At 39.0% G+C, this 18,173-nt stretch overlaps 1 protein-coding gene and 1 pseudogene across 1 annotated transcript in view; both read right to left on the bottom strand.

Annotated features, from left to right (window-relative positions):
- Positions 1 to 213: 213 nt before the first annotated feature.
- On the bottom strand, positions 214 to 1,763 carry LOC100975650 (proteasome subunit alpha type-6-like; annotated as a pseudogene).
- A 6,856-nt stretch (positions 1,764 to 8,619) lies between these two features.
- RAP2A (RAP2A, member of RAS oncogene family) overlaps positions 8,620 to 18,173 on the bottom strand; it is a 33,494-nt gene continuing 23,940 nt past the window's right edge. Inside the window, exon 2 of the mRNA XM_003832037.6 lies at positions 8,620 to 12,403. Coding sequence (XP_003832085.1) covers positions 12,166 to 12,403 — 238 coding nt within the window. The 3' untranslated portion in view covers positions 8,620 to 12,165. The remainder of the gene's footprint in view (positions 12,404 to 18,173) is intronic.

Here is an 18,173-nt window from a genome sequence, read left to right as displayed (position 1 = left end):
TTTACATTTTTCCCAAAAAGCATTGTTTTTACTAATACAGAGTACTAACCTCTTCAGTGGTAGGAGGAGCGGGAGAGCCTCCTTTTTCAATCCAGAGACCTCCATAAAGTTGGTTTGTTGTTACCAAACACAGAGGAAGTGACATCACGGATTTGGTAAACTAAGGACAATGTTTAGTCTCTGCTGGAACAACAAGGTGCAGTCAGTCTCTGCTCATGTAAGAATCCTGAATTCAGGAATTTCAACTGTAACTACTCGAATTTCTGTCTCTGAAGATTTTAGATCATTGATAGCACAGTAGAAAGGCATGTAATTGCGGTTGCCACTGTGTTCAAATGTCCAGGCAAATTTCTTCTTCACTTCAAGGAAGCTGGTTGACTCGGCTTGTTTAACTCCTGCTGCAGTGGCTTTAAACCCACAGTAGTAACCCGCAGCATCACACTTGTACACCCGAGGGCCTAGTTCTTCAAATATACTAATTAAAATCATACAACAACCAAGAGGCCTCATTTCAGCATTCTGTGTATAGACCCGAGTAATATCAGCAATTCCTTTTACACAGCATGTCCACAGGAATCTAATAGCCATACTTGTGTTTGCAATTAGCTGCCTTATATTGCGCCCTCTGTTCCCGGGATCTGCTGTCAGCTGTCACTCCTGTGATCACACGGCCAGTGTTTTTGGTCATCTTGAATAAGTGAGTCCTGGAATCCAATAATTTGTCAGGTACTATCTTCTGTGTGACAATTACTGCACAGTCTTTCTTTCTGACAGCTACTGATGTAAGGCCACCCTGGTTAATAGCCTTAAAAGCATATTGTACTTGGTAGAGCTGGACCTTGGGTGAAAAAATTATAAGCTGGCGGTCAAAACCAGTGCTGGAATCATGGAATGTGTTGGTACACCCACTACTTCACTCACAATCTCTGGTGCAATATCTTTTATATTAACTGTCTTGAGCAACTGACAGCAGCTACAGTTGCATGCTATCCCAATGGGAAATTGCCGCATAGCTTCTAAACTCATAAATAGAACAAGAAATGTCTTTAAGACACAGAACTGTGAAACTTGGAGGAGATCCTTGCCTAAAAATTTTGGTAAGGGTAGAGAGTTTCCATGGCAACGAATAATCCATCCAAATGTAATTAAAAGTGAGTGACTAGGGGATCTATATTGTTCAGCTCTAGTACATTTTACCTTTATATTTTTCTAAGCCACTGATATGCTAATATATCAGACAATATTTGTTCAGGACTGACATGACAAGTCATTGTAAGAAGAAAAAGAGGACACAGTCATCTTAAAGAAACATTAGCAACTCTTCAGATAAGATGAAAAGGAAAGATGTATTCTGTTGCTGCTATTTGGAATTCCTTTGAGTCGTGAGCAGAGGAGTCATTATTTATGGTTTTCCACTTAGGATCACATTTCCTCCCTGAGGACGCTGTCAGGTTACCCTTTAAGGACTCTCCCTTGATCCTTCCCAAGAAGTACCTGCCCTGGTTCTCCAGCCGGGTTCCAGTCCGCCGCCATTTCTGCCAGCTCTTCTCCACTCCAACCCCAGGCCCAAGGCTATGGCCATGGGCAGCTTTGAGAGGCTCCACAAAGGAGTTGACAGATCTAATGGCAAACAGTGACAACCACTGTCCTCGCAGTTTTAATGCTGACCAGTTTTGTTGTGTATATTTGGAAAGAAGTCGGTCATTTGAAAAAATTACACAGCGAATACTATTGGTATGAGTGAATGAGAAGAGTTTGTGCATTTTTATTTTGTTTTAGTTACAAATCACATGTCCCTGGGTGCTGAAGGAAAATGCAGGGAGTTGTTGAAACCAGCTGCTCAAGTGAGCTAATTCCTCTTCCAGAAAGATGTTTATTGCTAGAAAAACAATCAACAGGACAAAGTCATTCTCAAAAGGAAATAATATGAATGACTTAATTAGCAATTGTCTATGTTTAGGATGTGGAGAAAATCCACTGACACGGGGCTACGGAAAGGTCCTCGTGGCACATGAGGCAAAAGAAGGAATGAAAAGAGGGAAGGAGCAGGGAAGGAAGAGTAGACACAGCTGAATTGGTTTAAGGGGCCCATACATGTCTAGCCCACCTCTTCCATTCAGCTTTCATGGCATAAACTCTGCAATTACTGGTTTGCTCTTGCTGTTGCCCCAGGACAGCAGTGACTTGGTCAACCATAAAGGCAGCAAAAGATCAGAAGTCGGGCTCTCTGGGCAGTGAGTATTGAGAGTCTCACTTATGTTACAAGGAACACCTAGCTTAATCCAGGGATTCTCAGTGGGAAAGGAGTAGAGCTCAATCTGCAATGGAAGGAGGTTCCCAGATTTCCAGGGCAGGGGAAAGACGCTTTTTCTACAGTGAGCCACATGTATTTTTTGTTTGTTTGTTTGTTTTTTTGAGACGGAGTCTCACTCTGTCACCCATACTGGAGTGTAGTGGTGCGATCTTGGCTCACTGCAGGCTCCGCCTTCTGGGTTCACGCCATTCTCCTGCCTCAGCCTCCTGAGTAGCTGAGACTATAGGCGCCCACCACCACACCCGGCTAATTTTTTGTATTTTTAGTAGAGACAGGATTTCACCATGTTGTTAGCCAGGATGGCCTCGATCTCCTGACCTTGTGATCCACCCGCCTCAGCCTCCCAAAGTGCTGGGATTACAGGCGTGAGCCACCACGCCTGGCCGCCACATGGATTCTGATGCATCCTGTTAAAGGGAGGGCCACATTTTCCTTCTTTTGAGAGTCTCTATACACAGTAGAATTTGATGGAACTGTGTTGCACATTTGAAAGATGGAGGTTGGAAAAATGTTAGGATGCATTATTTTCTTTAAAAAAAATCTCTTTAGTCTCCTTATATCTAGCACAGCCCCTTAACCCCCCATCCCATTATTTTTGTCTTTCAAGACATTGACAGTTTGGAAGCATCCAAACCTATTTTTGTGGCGTGTCTCATGGTGTGGATTTGTCTGATTGTTTCTCCATGATTCGATCCAGGTGAAGATACCACATAGGTGACATTGGGTGCTTCCTTTTGTGTCATAGAGGGGCCCACGATAGACTTTTGTCCCTTTGTTGGTAGTGCTTGGTTTGATCACCTGGTTCATGTGGTGTCCGCCAGTTCTTATCACTGAAAGGCTACCTCTTTCCCTTGGCAAGTAAGAAGTAATTTGTGAATATATGTTTCCCTCTAACCCTTCCACCCAATGGCCTCAGCATTGCTGATTGCTGATCCTTCCCTGAATCTACTTTGATGTGGAGGATTGGAAGGGATGACTTCTTGGTTCTGTTTTCCATATCTATTAGCTAGTATCCTATAAATGGCTCATCCTTATTATTATTTTTAAATTTCACTATGAACTCTCAGATTCAGTTTTTCATTAAGCTGTTTTTTGTTGGACATCATACCCTTTGCCTTGCGAAGTATTTACCAAACTATGAAATACTAGTCCTATGAAATGTTCTAAGAAAAGCTAGCATCCTATGGTTAAATAGTTTGCAGAACATAATGTATTTATATCTCACAATGTTACATAATCCACATTAGGATATTGAAAACCACAAGAGCCTATTTAACTTTGTTTAAGCAGGTGTTTCTCAAACTTATTCGACCATGGAAATCTTTTTCCTATTCAACATTAGTACTTGATGGAACACATTTGCAGAAACACTGGCCAAGAGTCAGCTCTATTAATGTTTAAATATTTCATCAATAATATGAAACAAAGACTGATGATGATGGTTGGTGTATCACTGTTCAATAAACTCTGTATGATTACAATGGTTATTTTCCTATTATCATATTCATAAGGTCAACTCAGCATACCCCTGAGGGGCTGGAGGTCAAGAACAACCCTAAAGTAGGCAAAGATTTCTTTAAAAGAACACAAAAACAGTTAACCATCAAATAAAAGATTGGTGCATTGACTTCATTAAAAGTGAGGACTTCTGTTTATCAGGAGATATCAACAAGAGTGTGAAAAGGCAAGCTTCAGACTGGGATAGTACACTGTACTTATAAACATGTGTCCAGAAAATGTAAAGAACTCCTACAAATATGTAAGTAAAAGATTAAATAAATCTTTTTTTGAGTCACTTCATAAAACAGTAAACAAAACATTTACTCAATGGGCAAAAAACATAAATAGCCATTTCACAAAAGAGGGTAACCAATGACCAATAAGCATATAAATATATTGGCCTTAGAGAAACATGAAGTGAAATCCACAATGACCTACCACCACACTCCCACCAGAATAATGAAATGAAAAATGACAAAGCCTGACAGTGCCAGGTATGTGTGTGGAAGGTGGAGTTGGTAGATGCCATGAGGCACCACCTGGACCTCCTTTCAGTCAAGTAACTGCTGCCCTGCTGCTGAGAATGCTGACAACCTTCACTCTCTGATCCTTCAGGGATTGCCTCTGCATCTTGTTCAAGGTCACAATGACTGACAGGCAGAGGGTACAGAGGACTAAACCATCTGAGCCCAACTCAGGACAATTCTAAGGGCCCCATTCTAACTCCCCCTGTCTGGGGGTTGTTGGCCCTGCATCACACAACTCCTCCCTCTGGCCAATCTTACTTCCTCTACTCCCTTCCACAGGAGTTAATCCCAAGGACATTTGGTAATAAGCATCCTGCACACTAAGCTCTGTATCACAGCCCTCTTCCCAGGCAATCCATCCTGTGACATGGTGCAACTGGAGTACTCACACGTTGCTTGTTTATGTAAACTGGTACAACCACTTGATAAAACTATCAATGTTTACCAAAGTTGACAATCAAATCTTGTAGTTCAGCAATTCCCCTCCTAGTGACCTAGGAGTGAGTATTGTGTCTATCCACCAAAAGTCATGTACACAAATGTTCATAGCAGCTTTATTCATAATAGACTCAAACTGGGAATGACTCCAATGTCCATCAACTGTAGATTGCCTCCTCTCCTCTTCTCCCTCTCTCTTTTCTTTTCTTTTTTTTTTTTTTAGGATGGGGTCTCCCTCTGCCACCCAGGCTGGAGGGCAGTGGCCTGATCTCGGCTCACTACAACCTCTGCCTCCCAGGTTCAAGCAATTCTTCTGCCTCACCCTCTAGAGTAGCTGGGACTACAGGCATGTACCACCACGCTTGGCTAATTTTTGTACTTTGAGACAGGGTTTCACCATGTTGGCCAGGCTGGTCTTGAACTTCTGACCTCAAATGATCCACTCACCTTGGCCTCCCACAGTGCTGGGATTACAGGCATGAGCTATTGCACCCAACCCTCTCCCTTTCTCTGCCATCCCTCTAGAGACTACAGGGGTCAGAGGAATTCTCACGCTCACAACCGATCCAGGTCCCCTCACCTGGACAGAGTTCCCACATCAGCATTTGGAGGCCAAATATCTAATAGCAGCATTTTCCAAATTGTGCTCCAGAGAGTGCTACTATGTATAATCGAAAGAAAGTGTCCTGGGGTCTAGTTATTTTTGAGACATGAGTGGAATTTGAGTTTTTTCCAAGATGTGAGATGTGTTATGTGGGGTTTCCCAAACTTGCTTGACTCTATCGTTTTCAGCAAACCCTCTCATGGTATAAGACCTCTTCAGAACACACTACAGAGCTGTGCTGTGAACAAACCAACATTTTAAACTAAAAAAACTCACTAAAACCTAAAAACACCTGGTATTTAACTATAGGCATGGACCCAGCATTTATTCTTCAGTGTAGTATCTGATACATAGAACCCTTTGCCCTGCTGTCCCCAACCTGCCTCTGTATCCCCACTGCCCCTCACTAATCCTATTTTTACTCTGAATTCTTCCTGAGAAGTAGACCCAGCCTGTAACAACAGAGCCTTGAAGCCCTGCTGTATTGCCATCCCCGTCTACTGTGTCCCACAGACACCTCAAGATCCCAGGAGGGACTAGCTCAGGCTGATGCACAGATCTTGAAAAGTGAACAGAGTCAGCAGCAGTCTCTGGGGCTGTGTCTGGAATTTCGGCTCAGCCTGGGTTTACTGGGATGCTGACATGTGAAAGTAGGGAAGGTACAAATTATTTCTTGCTAGTAAACTAAACTGTATCTGCCTTAAGAGAAAAGGGAATGGCAAGAAGACAGGACTAGGATGTCTTTGACATCAGGGTTTATGTGTAGATGACCATCTCTGTATTGTGGCAGTGCCAGATGCAAGTGTAACCTCTCAATAAATAATAGCTGAATGAGCATGGAATGAGTGGATTCAATTTAAGTGAGAGGATTAACAGTGGGGAAAAGGTCATTTAGAGTTAGAAGCTTGTTAGAAGAATTAGAAATTAAGTGGCAGAGTTAGAAACTCAACTCTGCCACTTTATTAGCTGTGTGACTTTCAGTGATTCATTTTTAGTACTTAGAGCCAGTTTCTCAAAAGTAACATCGAGTTATTTATCCTTCTACCTATGTTCACGTACTTGCATATGTATATGTGCATAGGAAGATGCTGGGAATGATTTACATCCATTGTTAACATGGCTGTTTTGGGGAACTGAAAGTTGGGGTGACTTTTTTTTTTTTTAAGAAGGAGTCTCCCTCTGTCACCCACGCTGGAGTGCAGTGGTGCGATCTCGGCTCATGGCAACCTCTGCCTCCCAGGTTCAGGTGATTCTCCTCCCTCAGCCTCCCGAGTAGCTGGGATTACAGGTGTGTGCCACCACGCCTGGCTAATTTTTTGTATTTTTAGTAGAGACAGGGTTTCACCGTGTTAGCCAGGATGGTCTCAATCTCCTGACCTCGTGATCCTCTTGGGGTGACCTTTTCTTCCCTTCACTAATCCTGATGTTTTTAAAGGTATAAAAGCACATCACACTCAAAATAGTGTAAAACTGTAAATATGAATCGTTGATACTGAAGTTTTTAAAATGGGAGGATCTTATACTAAAAAATCCCCATAAGCTAAACCAAGAATCTTTCCTTCAGTTTTATTCCCAACTCATACATACTAAATAGGTCTTCGTATTTACTCTTTCAAGCAGCTAGTCCTCTACCTTTTTCTCTGCTGAGAAATTTTGGAGGAATCCTTAGAGGCTAACATGAAGACTACTAAGAAAATATAGAAAGAAATAACACAGCATCTTACCTAGAATAGCAGCAAATCTTTTAAAACTCAATACTTCGATGTTGGGGATGTTGAATATTATCTAAAAACTATTTATAGGCCAGGCATGGTGGCTCACGCCTGTGATCCCAGCACTTTGGGAGGCCAAGGCGGGAGGATCACAAGGTCAGGAGATTGAGACCATCCTGGCTAACATGGTGAAACCCCGTCTCTACTAAAAAATACAAAAAATTAGCCAGGCGTGGTGATGGGCACCTGTGGTCCCAGCTACTTGGGAGGCTGAGGCAGGAGAGTGGTGTGAACCCGGGAGGGAGCTTGCAGTGAGCAAAGATCACACCGCTGCACTCCAGCCTGGGTGACAGAGCGAGACTGTCTCAAAAACAAACAAAAAAACCACAAAAACTATTTATGAAAATATTTATTAAAAATACTAGATAATATTCAACGATGTAAAACCAGTTGGAATGATCCATTTAAGAGATGAAGAGCAACTATGTTTTATTAGTATTTATGTGGCAACATATTTTAAATTAAGAAACGAGGTCAACAGCTTCTTTAAGTTTGTGATAATATTCTCTGCTTCATAGATCCTAGAGGTCAGTTGGGTTCCAAATTGGGCAGCACCTTACTCCTTTAGCTACATATATTTTCATTCGTGGACCTCTAACAAATAATATAACTTGAGAGAATTTCAGAGTACTACCTTGTAGCCTCAAAGACGTTCTTCCAACTATCAACTATTGATACATTTAAATAATTTATTAAAAAATTTACAAACACTTCAAATAAAATTATGAAGTTCTTCAGAAGATATTCCTAAAATATAGGCATGTTTTCCTTTAAATATCTGGGATTCTATCTACAGAGCCTCTGTTATATTCATTCAAATTATTCTTATAATCTAAAACAATGAAGCTTCTCAACTGGTGGAATGCTGCCAGAGGATTTCAACAGAGTTTGAAGGCAACATAACCAAAAGGCATAGTTTAAATTGGCTTAGGAAATGAATGGGCTCCTTATCAGAGCAGCTGAAGGCTGTATACAATTAACAGCATCTGTCAATATTCATAGGGCCCCATATAGAACAAGCAGGCCCTACAGCCTGGCGGCAACCTTCAGCTTCTGGCACCTTCGGATCCACATGACCTGAAAACAGAAAGACGGCTTCAAGCCATCACTAGAAGGCCTCTGAATCATTTTAGTGATATTGCTAATTAATGTTAATTATTTGAACAATTCTGTTAACCTTAGGATCAGGCTTTAAATTAACCAGCTACCATTCAAAATATAAAATCATTTGTAGAGATAAGTTTATATTTATAATAACTGATTTTACAGTCTCTTACATGTTATTTTTATTTTTAAAGACTATGAAAATTATCTACCTACCTGCCTTTTTATATGATGAACTCTCAAATCAGCTAAAATATTTTTGTATGAAGAGTACTAAATTCATTATATGGCAATTTTAAATTGTTTTTGTATATAATACATTTCTCTCATGAGCATGTACAAAACAAAGCAAATCCAGAGTTTCATTAAATAAATTTATTTGTTAAAATAATTTAACTCCAAATACAACTGTTGAATTTGCATTGAGTTATAACTACAATTCATGTTTTAATTGAAATGTCAAGGTTTAACAACTGACATTGTTACAAAACAATAAACTTGTTCAATTTTAAATGGTCAGTTGTATTAGAGCGCAACAATTAACTGTGAACTATATCTCTGGGAAACCTCAAATCAATAATGATAAGTCTGTTTCCAAAACCCACTGCAGTCATTCTTGAAACCCTGATCAAGATTTAATAGATGAACAATGACATGTTAAATAAAAAAAAAAAGACCCCCATAGTCCTTAACGTTTGATTGGCTAAGGGACAATTAAAGCTTACCCAGTGCTAACACAAGACTGCTGATAAGAACAAAAAATTAAAAACACACACATAAACAAAAAACAGCAACAAACAAAACAAAGCACTTTCATATTCATACATACACGGACAACATTAACATTCATACTGGAAAACCCTTGAAAAGAAATACCAGACAGCCTTAGGCAACATTTCTTTATATAGAAAAGCAAATATCAGTAGTATTACCACAGAAAGGTGATGGCAACTGTAGCAATTTGAGTCAAAAGTTCAGTCCTAATTCTACAAACCAAAGGAGAAAATCATCAAAGCACCTTTCAATAGTTTAAGAAAATATTTTATGTAATACTTTTGATCAGATGCTGGCTTGTTTTGTATAAGTTGAACAAAATGAAAGGCATCAGTTACCATCACTATCACAGTTTAAAAGAACCCAAAAGTTGCAACATCAAAAGAAAAAAAAATTCAAAGATGCTGCCTTTGTATAAAAGTAAAAAAAAGAAAATCTTATCACAAGAGCTAAAGAAAAAGTGGGTCTTTGGATCAAACCATAATATTTTTAAGGCATGTTAGAAAAACTTTCACTTATCTAAGTTGCTAGTCTGATCAGGGCATAAAATAAATAGTGACACAAGGTCAACTTTCTTCTGTAGCCACTAAGGTTTCGTATGCCAACAAATGCAATCTTCCTGTTCTTAAGTGTTTTATTACTGTAATATCTCAACAAACACATTCATTTGCCAGCTGAGTTATATATTCATACCAGATGGATATGAATTTCCAGTTTCGGGATGTCCTTGATGCCTTGGTCACTAAATATGCAGGGCTGCGTGGAAACACTCATCAGGCAGCCAGATCAGTTCTTATTCATGTCTTGACAGTAAAAGCCCACCCTGTCATCTGACACAAATGTTTTTAACTATTAATACAACTCAAAATTTTAGGTCATCTTTTCCACTTTACATTCTGCCATATCTTTCATATTATTTAACCTATTTTCACATCTGCATAGCAAGCCATAATGTCAAACTGTGGAATCTTTATAGATATTTCTATTTTGCAATCTTACTTGTCAAAAATTGCTATGAATTATAGAATTCTAAAGAATCATTCTGAGAAGTTAGAGGAATCAAAACACAACCAATTCACTAACACATATTTTTATTTCCGTAGAGAAATCATATATCTTGAATCTACAACTTCTCTACATGTTTGAATCAAACCAACTTTTACACAGTGAAATTCGTTTCAATAAAATTGGTTAAATTTTTTTGTCCTATAAACAAGGTGGTTCATAATTGAGGATTATAAAAAATTATACTGAAGAATGTAAATATTCAAAAGTCAAAGATTTTTGACAGCTATGGCCTGGTTTCATTCACGTATCTCTTCAGTTTTTTCATTATGAAAAATACTATCAATCTTTTTTTTTTTTCATCCTCTAAGCTTAATGCCAGTTATTAAACACTTGGGGGGCTACCAATGATTTCATAAAAGTATAAAAGACACTTTAATAATTTAAAAGAAAAAAGTTTTTGATACACTATATTCTGCAGTATAGATTCTTAGTATAGGCAATTATCTCTGACTTGTGCCAAATTCTTAGGAACAGTAAACACACATGCACACACAAACACACACTCTTCTCTCAGTTACACATGTAAGACCAGAGGTTACTTGCACAAGACTGTGAAACCAACAAAATGTGGGGTGGTGTACAGATCGCAGGCTCAGTGATATTGCAGTTCTGAAGGCCAAATTCTTCTCCCAAGGCCCAGCTCAAGATAATCTTTTCAGCATTTATGTATAACTAAGTTAGCTGAAGACCCCTCTATACTTGATTGTAAAACTTATGAATAGGTTTTTCCTGTGCCATTAGTCATGCAAATGATAAATACTTCACGACTATGAAAACCAAAAATGTCAGAGCTTGAGCACCTTTTCAAAACAAAATTTTCACTCCAGCTTTATTTGACGCTTCAGTAGTCAGGGCAAAATTGTTCTAAGAAAACCTTTATATAATTCTCCAGGAAAATTAAAGGTAAAAGGCTTTTGTCCCTTACCTTCCACTCTATAATTTATGTTCACTTTTAAGCCCAAATTATTTCACATGGTTATTCAATTTTTAAAATGCCTGCAATAAAGCTCTGCTACAGCAAATACTTGATTTTGAAAGCAGGTTAGCCACGGGTCACACTACAACCATAGCCCTTAAAGGCGAGAAGGAATTTGCTGCTTTAATGAACTTAAAAATGCCAGATATTCGTACTGTCCTGTGAGGTTTCTGCAAACAGGAACATGTGGATGCAACATGGCTTCATTTTCCTTACATGATGGTACTAGTTTATCTATTAGAATGCTTCTTGTTAGTAAGGCTAGGTAATCTCTTCCCATCACAGTTGCTTCCCTCTTGTTCAGTAAAGTTATAAAGACCACCCCTAACAGAGGGCGGGTTTGGGGTTTTAATTCTGATCAAACCCTTGTGAAAGCCTCCATTTTCTGTGGCAAAGCAGGTGAATTAACAAATTCTAAAGCCAGACTATATTTTTACATAACCTGTTCTGAGTTTTGCTCTATCAAGGATTGAAGCATGAGTTAGTTCCATGTCACAAATTAGAATAACAGCTACAGTTAAGCATCAATTTTGAAAAACAGAAATGTGTTAGCTGAGCAAAGAATCTCCCTGTAATGCTGTTGGCAGGTCAGCTGTTATTATCTTACTTGACGGAATACATTGGTTAGAAGCTCTATCCCATTTCCTGAAATTCAGTACTCTTGTAGGAAAATATTTCTCCTTTACTTATTTTTTTAAAGAAGACAAAATATTTTAATTGTAAGTGGTCAGAGGAATTCTTCTGGTTTCTCCCTTATGGTTATTTTTAATTTGTACAATAGTTGCTTCTGTCAACTCAGCGACAATGCCATCATAGCTTTCAAATGAGATCACCCTGTAGATCGATGGACTATGCCTTAAAGTTGCAGATGCATAAAGGAGACTGAGGACAAATGGTGAAAACTGTAGTTACTGAACCCAAATGTTACTCAGAGATATCAACTGACAATCACTGCTCAATTCTGAATAAGGGCTGCAGTTCTCTGTAGATTAACACCACGCATCCTGCAAGTTCTGCAGTGGAGTAGGCGAGTTTTCTATCACCTACGACATTGGGCAAATCCCATCCAGGACAGCCATATTTGGATGCTATTGTATGTTACATGCAGAACAGCATGGGTCATCTTTGTCAGGCTGAGCAGCATAGTTCATCTGCCTCACAATTTCTGCAAAGAGTTCGTCCACCATTGTTTTACTCTTAGCGGAAGTTTCCATAAAGGGGCAGCCCCACTCTTCAGCAAGGGCTCTGCCTTCGTTGGACGATACTTCTCTCTCACTTTCCAGGTCCACTTTGTTCCCAACCAAGATGACTGGCACTTTCTCATACCTATGAGAGAATAAACAAAACACACATACATTGTAACAGTTAGCACAAAGTTAAACAGGTCACGTGTATTTTCGTTTTTGGGGGCTATTCCAACATAAATGGTATCTTCAGTTGCATGAAAATGATTTGTACCACTTGGCTTGATACTTATCTGAGGGCATTTGAAGCTGCTCTCACAGTGGATGATAAAATGAGTTTTATGAAATGATGTTTTAATTAATCAATTATATATCCTTTAAAATCAATTTACCTTTCCAGATATACTTGGAAAATTATTCTCAGAAACTCAGACTAAATCCTCTTAATTTTTTTTCCATTCTGAGAGAGGGTTGCACAAAATTTCACAGTTGATCACACAGTAAATAGCTACAATGAATAAACAAACAACTTATAATTATCAGCATTTTACTATGTTCTATGTGTATAAAATTGATCATGTTCATACAAAAATCAGCTGGGTGTGGTGGCAGGTGCCTGTAGTTCCAGCTACTCGGGAGGCTGAGACAGGAGAATCGCTTGAACCTGGGAGGCAGAGGTTGCAGTGAGTTGAGATCGTGCCACTGCACTCCAGCTTGAAAAAATGATCATGTTCGTTCTAATAGTTCTCAAACAAGAAAAAAGGTAGTAGAAATCATCCAAATGGAAGCCATCAAATACAACCACACCCCATCCCTTCAGAAAACTTTTATGGATTAGTCAGTTCAAAGAGAAACAATTAGGATTCTTTTAAGACTGACAAGAATTCAGCCTCAATTAGCTTTAATTGGTGTTATTTCTTTTTTTCTTCCTAACTAAAATAGGTATCTCTGAGTAAACATGTTTGGAAAAAGCTAAACTAATAAAAATAGTAAGTGATAAGAAAGAACAAAGAAAAAAGCTCCTAAGTCATTTTGGTGCCTAAGATGATTGTCTCTACAATGGTTACTCCATGTAGGACATTTCACAACAGATGTCAACACTGGTGCTGGACTGCACATTTATTTACTATTCTTCTTTATGTTTGTTCTAAGAAAGATAGCTAATATATTTTCACAAGACATTTTAAAAGGTTTTTGTGATTTTAGTATAAATCTGTGTGTGTGTGTGTGTGTGTGTGTGTGTGTGTGTGTCTTCCCATAAGCAGAATGTATTTCTGATTTAAAGGAGCTAAACAGCAAGATCGCACAAAAGTGATAACAAATGTGACTGGAAACAGCTAATCTGTCAGAAGAGAAAACCACCCCATGGTCAAGCCTTTGAGGCAGGATGCATAGACAATTTTTATCATTCAGGAAACTGGATAATAGGCAGGTGGTTATTGTTTGCTATGATACTTCCACAAATTTCTTCATCCTGTCAAGAGGGTTCTCTCCACTCACCCTAACTTGTAAAGCAAACCAAATTCCCAACATTCTCACTTTTTTTCTTTGACACTATATCAAACTAAGAATGGTCTCAACAAGAGGGCATACTCCAGGTAGTGTGCCATTTGGCAATGTGAAACATGAAAACAACTTAAAAATGAGTGGAAGGAACAACATCAAAGGCAAACCTAGAATTTGGATATTATCATTTTATAGGAAATGAATTTGGACAACTTCAATTTATATCAAAGGACTTTATATAAATTTACTGTACACTACTGTACCTTACGATTTCGGGCCTTAGATCATGCTGACAGCTCTGAACATAAGACACAAGGGTTTTTAACATCTTCTAGGACTCTTACATACAAACAATTTGTGCATCCCATGGCCTCTAGGAGGGCAAGTGGCAGTGAGAATAAAGCTGCATTACAAAACACCATGTATTTGCTACTTTGCATATAAACTCTCTTGATTGGCTATACAGAGAAGCTTGGCAGGGAGCAGACACTGCCAGCCATGTCAGGACAATGTCAGCTTCCAATATGTGTTACTCGCAAAATGTAATTACATTTCGTTTTTCTCATGAAAGTATATACATCACAGTGTACTTTAAAATGCTTTGCTTGGCAGTGGAGTAACTTAAAAACATTAATAAAATTAAGTAAAATATTGGCTGAATTTAAGTTAAAACAAATTTCAGTCTGTCTATGAATAATAAAAAGTGATAAGATCACTTTCTATTAGTTGAGATAAATGATAAATATTTTAAAGAATATGTTTAAATACAATATATATAATAAATATATATAAATCATAAATATATATATATATATATATATATTTTTTTTTTTTTTTTGAGACAGAGTCTCGCTCTGTCGCCCAGGCTGGAGTGCAGTGGCATGATCTTTGCTCACTGCAAGCTCCGCCTCCCGGGTTCACGCCATTCTCTTGCCTCAGTCTCCTGAGTACCTGGGACTACAGGCACCCACCACCACGCCCGACTAATTTTTTGTATATTTAGTAGAGACAGGGTTTCACCGTGTTAGCTAGGATGGTCTCGATCTCCTGACCTCGTGATCCGCCCGCCTCAGCCTCCCAAAGTGCTGGGATTACAGGCGTGAGCCACCGCACCCAGCCTATATCATGTTTTATATGTGAAATATTTCTTACACTTTTAGTTAAGTTCAGGATCTACTAGAATATGTGGATTTTCAAAACTTGCAAAGAAATCAAATTATTAAGTTGTATTGATACATTATTAAAATCAAGAATTTGAATAAATCTTACCATCAACCTAATTCTCAAAACAGTAAATAAAATATTGCAAACACAGTTCCACATATAACAGCATTTAATAACTGGTAAATGTAGACGAAAATGCAGTCAGTATCAGAGGGCCTGTTTATTATATCACTAACTTAATTGTCAGTGGCCTTTTCTAAAATCAAGTTTCTAAAGACACTAGAGAAATCCACATTAATATCCTCAGAAGATTTTTAAACCGAGTACTACGTTGAGAAAAAAAAATTATGTACATTTCAGAATACCAGACGGTGATAAATTTGGTCTCTCTTTCTGTTAAAATTTGGGACAGTAGAAAAGATTGTACACTCAGATTTGGAGGCTCTGCTTCCAGTTCTGCCAATGAGATCATTTCCTTTACATATCTGTATTTCATTTCTTTGATAGTAAAAAGGGAGTAAGAATATCTGTTCCCACTTAACACAGGGTTGCTGTAAAGGGCAAATGAGATAATGCTGAAAAAAATGAAGTACTAGATAAAAGGAGGGTGCTTGCTTCTTTCCCCTCCTAACTCTAGTGATGTGGCCTTCAGAAGCCACAAAGGGTGAAGAAGGAGCCGGAGAAACTGATCAAAGGAGGTAAAGAACTCCTGAGGGCAAACCGAGTTGAGGGTGAAGCTGGAGGAAGAGACAGGCAAAAAAGATGGGAGTCAAAAACAACAAAGCAGCCACCAGACACTAACCAGGTACTTCTCCAGAGTCCCTGTGCTGAACATCCATGGTGATGGGGGCCTAGGAAAGCAGAAAAGCAAGCATTCCCAAACAGCGGGCACTCGAGAGAATATACTGGCCCCTGTGGGAAAGGCATTCTAAGAAGGCTCTGGATTGGGGTGACAGAATAGGGTCCCATATGAAGGTAACATTTGGAGAAATCTGGATCCTCCTTAAGAAAGACGGGTGAGACGCTGAAGGGAAAGAAGCCAAGACCCGTGTTGACAGTAGATGACTGCACTGCACGAGGAAGCTGGTGTTGCTATCTGCTTTAGCAATATGGTGGTTTAAAAAAAAAAGAAACCAAACAGACTAGGACTCCTGTCCCAGAAGGGGCTGCCTCTAGCTAGTACTGTGAATTTAGAAGATTAACCTAATCTTGGTTTCCTGAGTTTCTTGAAGTATAAAATGAGCTGGACTGGATAATTCCTAAGATACTCTGAAGTTAAAAATCACAACAGACATGGTGGGTCACACCCACAATCAACACATATCATTGACTAGGTTAATTGCTGAGTGCTTAGCACTGTTCTAAGAATAACGTCCAACAGGCTGATCTTTAAGAGATATGAAAGTGTGCATCAGGAGTAAAGCCAAAAATGTTGGGGGAAATCTTATGAGATCTCATGGGGCCAAAACATAAGCAGGAGGTTTCACTTCTACAAGTGGAGCCACTACTGCCAGCATGCTCTGACTCAACAGCAGAACTCCAAAATGCACTCATGACCTAGGCAGTTCCATTTCACAGACAACGTTGTTCAAACACAAATATTTGGGATGGTTTTAACTACGTGAATACTGAAGGCTATACTGAAAACTGCCTGATGTGGCATAAATAGCTAGTAATGAACAATCGAACAATCAATGCATCATGTACTTATCCATCCACTCAACACATATTTATATACTAAGTGCTAGCCACTATTCTAGACACTTACATCAATGGACAAAGCAAATAAAGCTCTGTAATTAGCAGAGGGCGCAGACATCAACAATAAACATAACAAGTCAATTCTGGGTTTACAATAAAAGTGTTAAGTGCAATGGAAAAAAAGATGTGGATCAGGTGGTGGGTGGGGAGCACAGGTGCCACAGTTTTAAATAAGATGATCCCAGGCCTTGTTGGGAAAGTGGCTGTGAACAAAGATGGGAAGGGTTTCTGGGAACCTGCTCCCTACCGTGCAGGTTCTAGGGGAAGAGCATTCTAAGCAGGACATGCCCTAGACAATGCCTGAGCCGGCGAGAGCATGCCTGTCAGTGCAGGGACCAGCTGTGGGATCCATCTCTACAGCCTCCTGCAGGACTCTGGCAGTGGAGGAAATGCTCATTTGAAGCTAGACCTCAGGAATTCGGGTGCCAAAAGTGGCCTCAGAAGACAAACCTGGCACTTATGACAGAGTGACTTAGAGGGCTGACTCTGTTATTTAGGAAGATGAGGTGCTTTGTTAGTGGGTGATGACAGTTACTTTCATGTTCTATTTTCATTATCAGTTTTGCAGGTTGCCTTCATTTTCCCCCTTTTCATCATTTCCCCCTTTTCATCGTTTCTTCCTTACCCCCTTTTCATCATTTGGACATAAAGCTAAAGATGCAAAATTCTCAAACTGTTCAATGTATGTGTTATTGTTAACCTGATCATGAGTAAGATACCACCTTGCTTACATCTTAAACATCAGCAGATATCTCACCAACTTCAGCCCATCTTCCTTGAAATTTCCTTTAAGGGCATGACCAGCTCAGACGGTGACTGATGCAGGTCTAATAATTTTATTTCTGTGTGTAGTCTGTGGACAAACACTTTTTTATTGACAAGAATTTCCATATTGTTGACTGTATTCATGAACCTGATTATAAATGTATAAATAAATAAAACTAGTTCTTTTAAGCAGCTCTGCTTAATGGACTGAATGAAACATCAGAAATACTGGCTGTAGCATCACTTAGCTGTAGAATGTTAATGGGCTTCTCACCGAGACAGCTTTTTAAAATATCAGTAACTCAAAAGAACTTGATGTGTTTATCAAAATACTTTATTTTGCTTTCTCCTTTCTTGTAACTGTCCTGATATGTAGGTATGTATACGTATATATATTTTATTCTGGTCGTGTCTGAACTTGGCTGATCATCAACACAACTTGAGAATTGTTTTAAAGATAGTGATTTCTGGGCCCTATTCCAGAGCTAGTTAATCTAAATCTGTGGGATCAGGACCCAAGAGTCTATTAAAATATGTAATATGTCTATATCTATAAGCTCTGAAGATGGATTCTGAAGTTCAGCAGGGTTTAGGAATCACTGGCCTAATCTACTACTTTGTGACCCCAAACAACATTCTATGTGTATAGTTCATGGTTCCATATGTGGCAAATCCAGACTCAATTCCTTCTTCCCTTCATTTATTCACCAATGATA

The sequence above is a fragment of the Pan paniscus genome, chromosome 14 (assembly GCF_029289425.2).
Source record: "Pan paniscus chromosome 14, NHGRI_mPanPan1-v2.0_pri, whole genome shotgun sequence".
NCBI classification, from domain to species: Eukaryota; Metazoa; Chordata; class Mammalia; order Primates; family Hominidae; genus Pan; species Pan paniscus.
The sequence above is the reverse complement of the archived record's forward strand: the minus strand, read 5'-3'. Positions and strand labels throughout refer to the sequence as shown.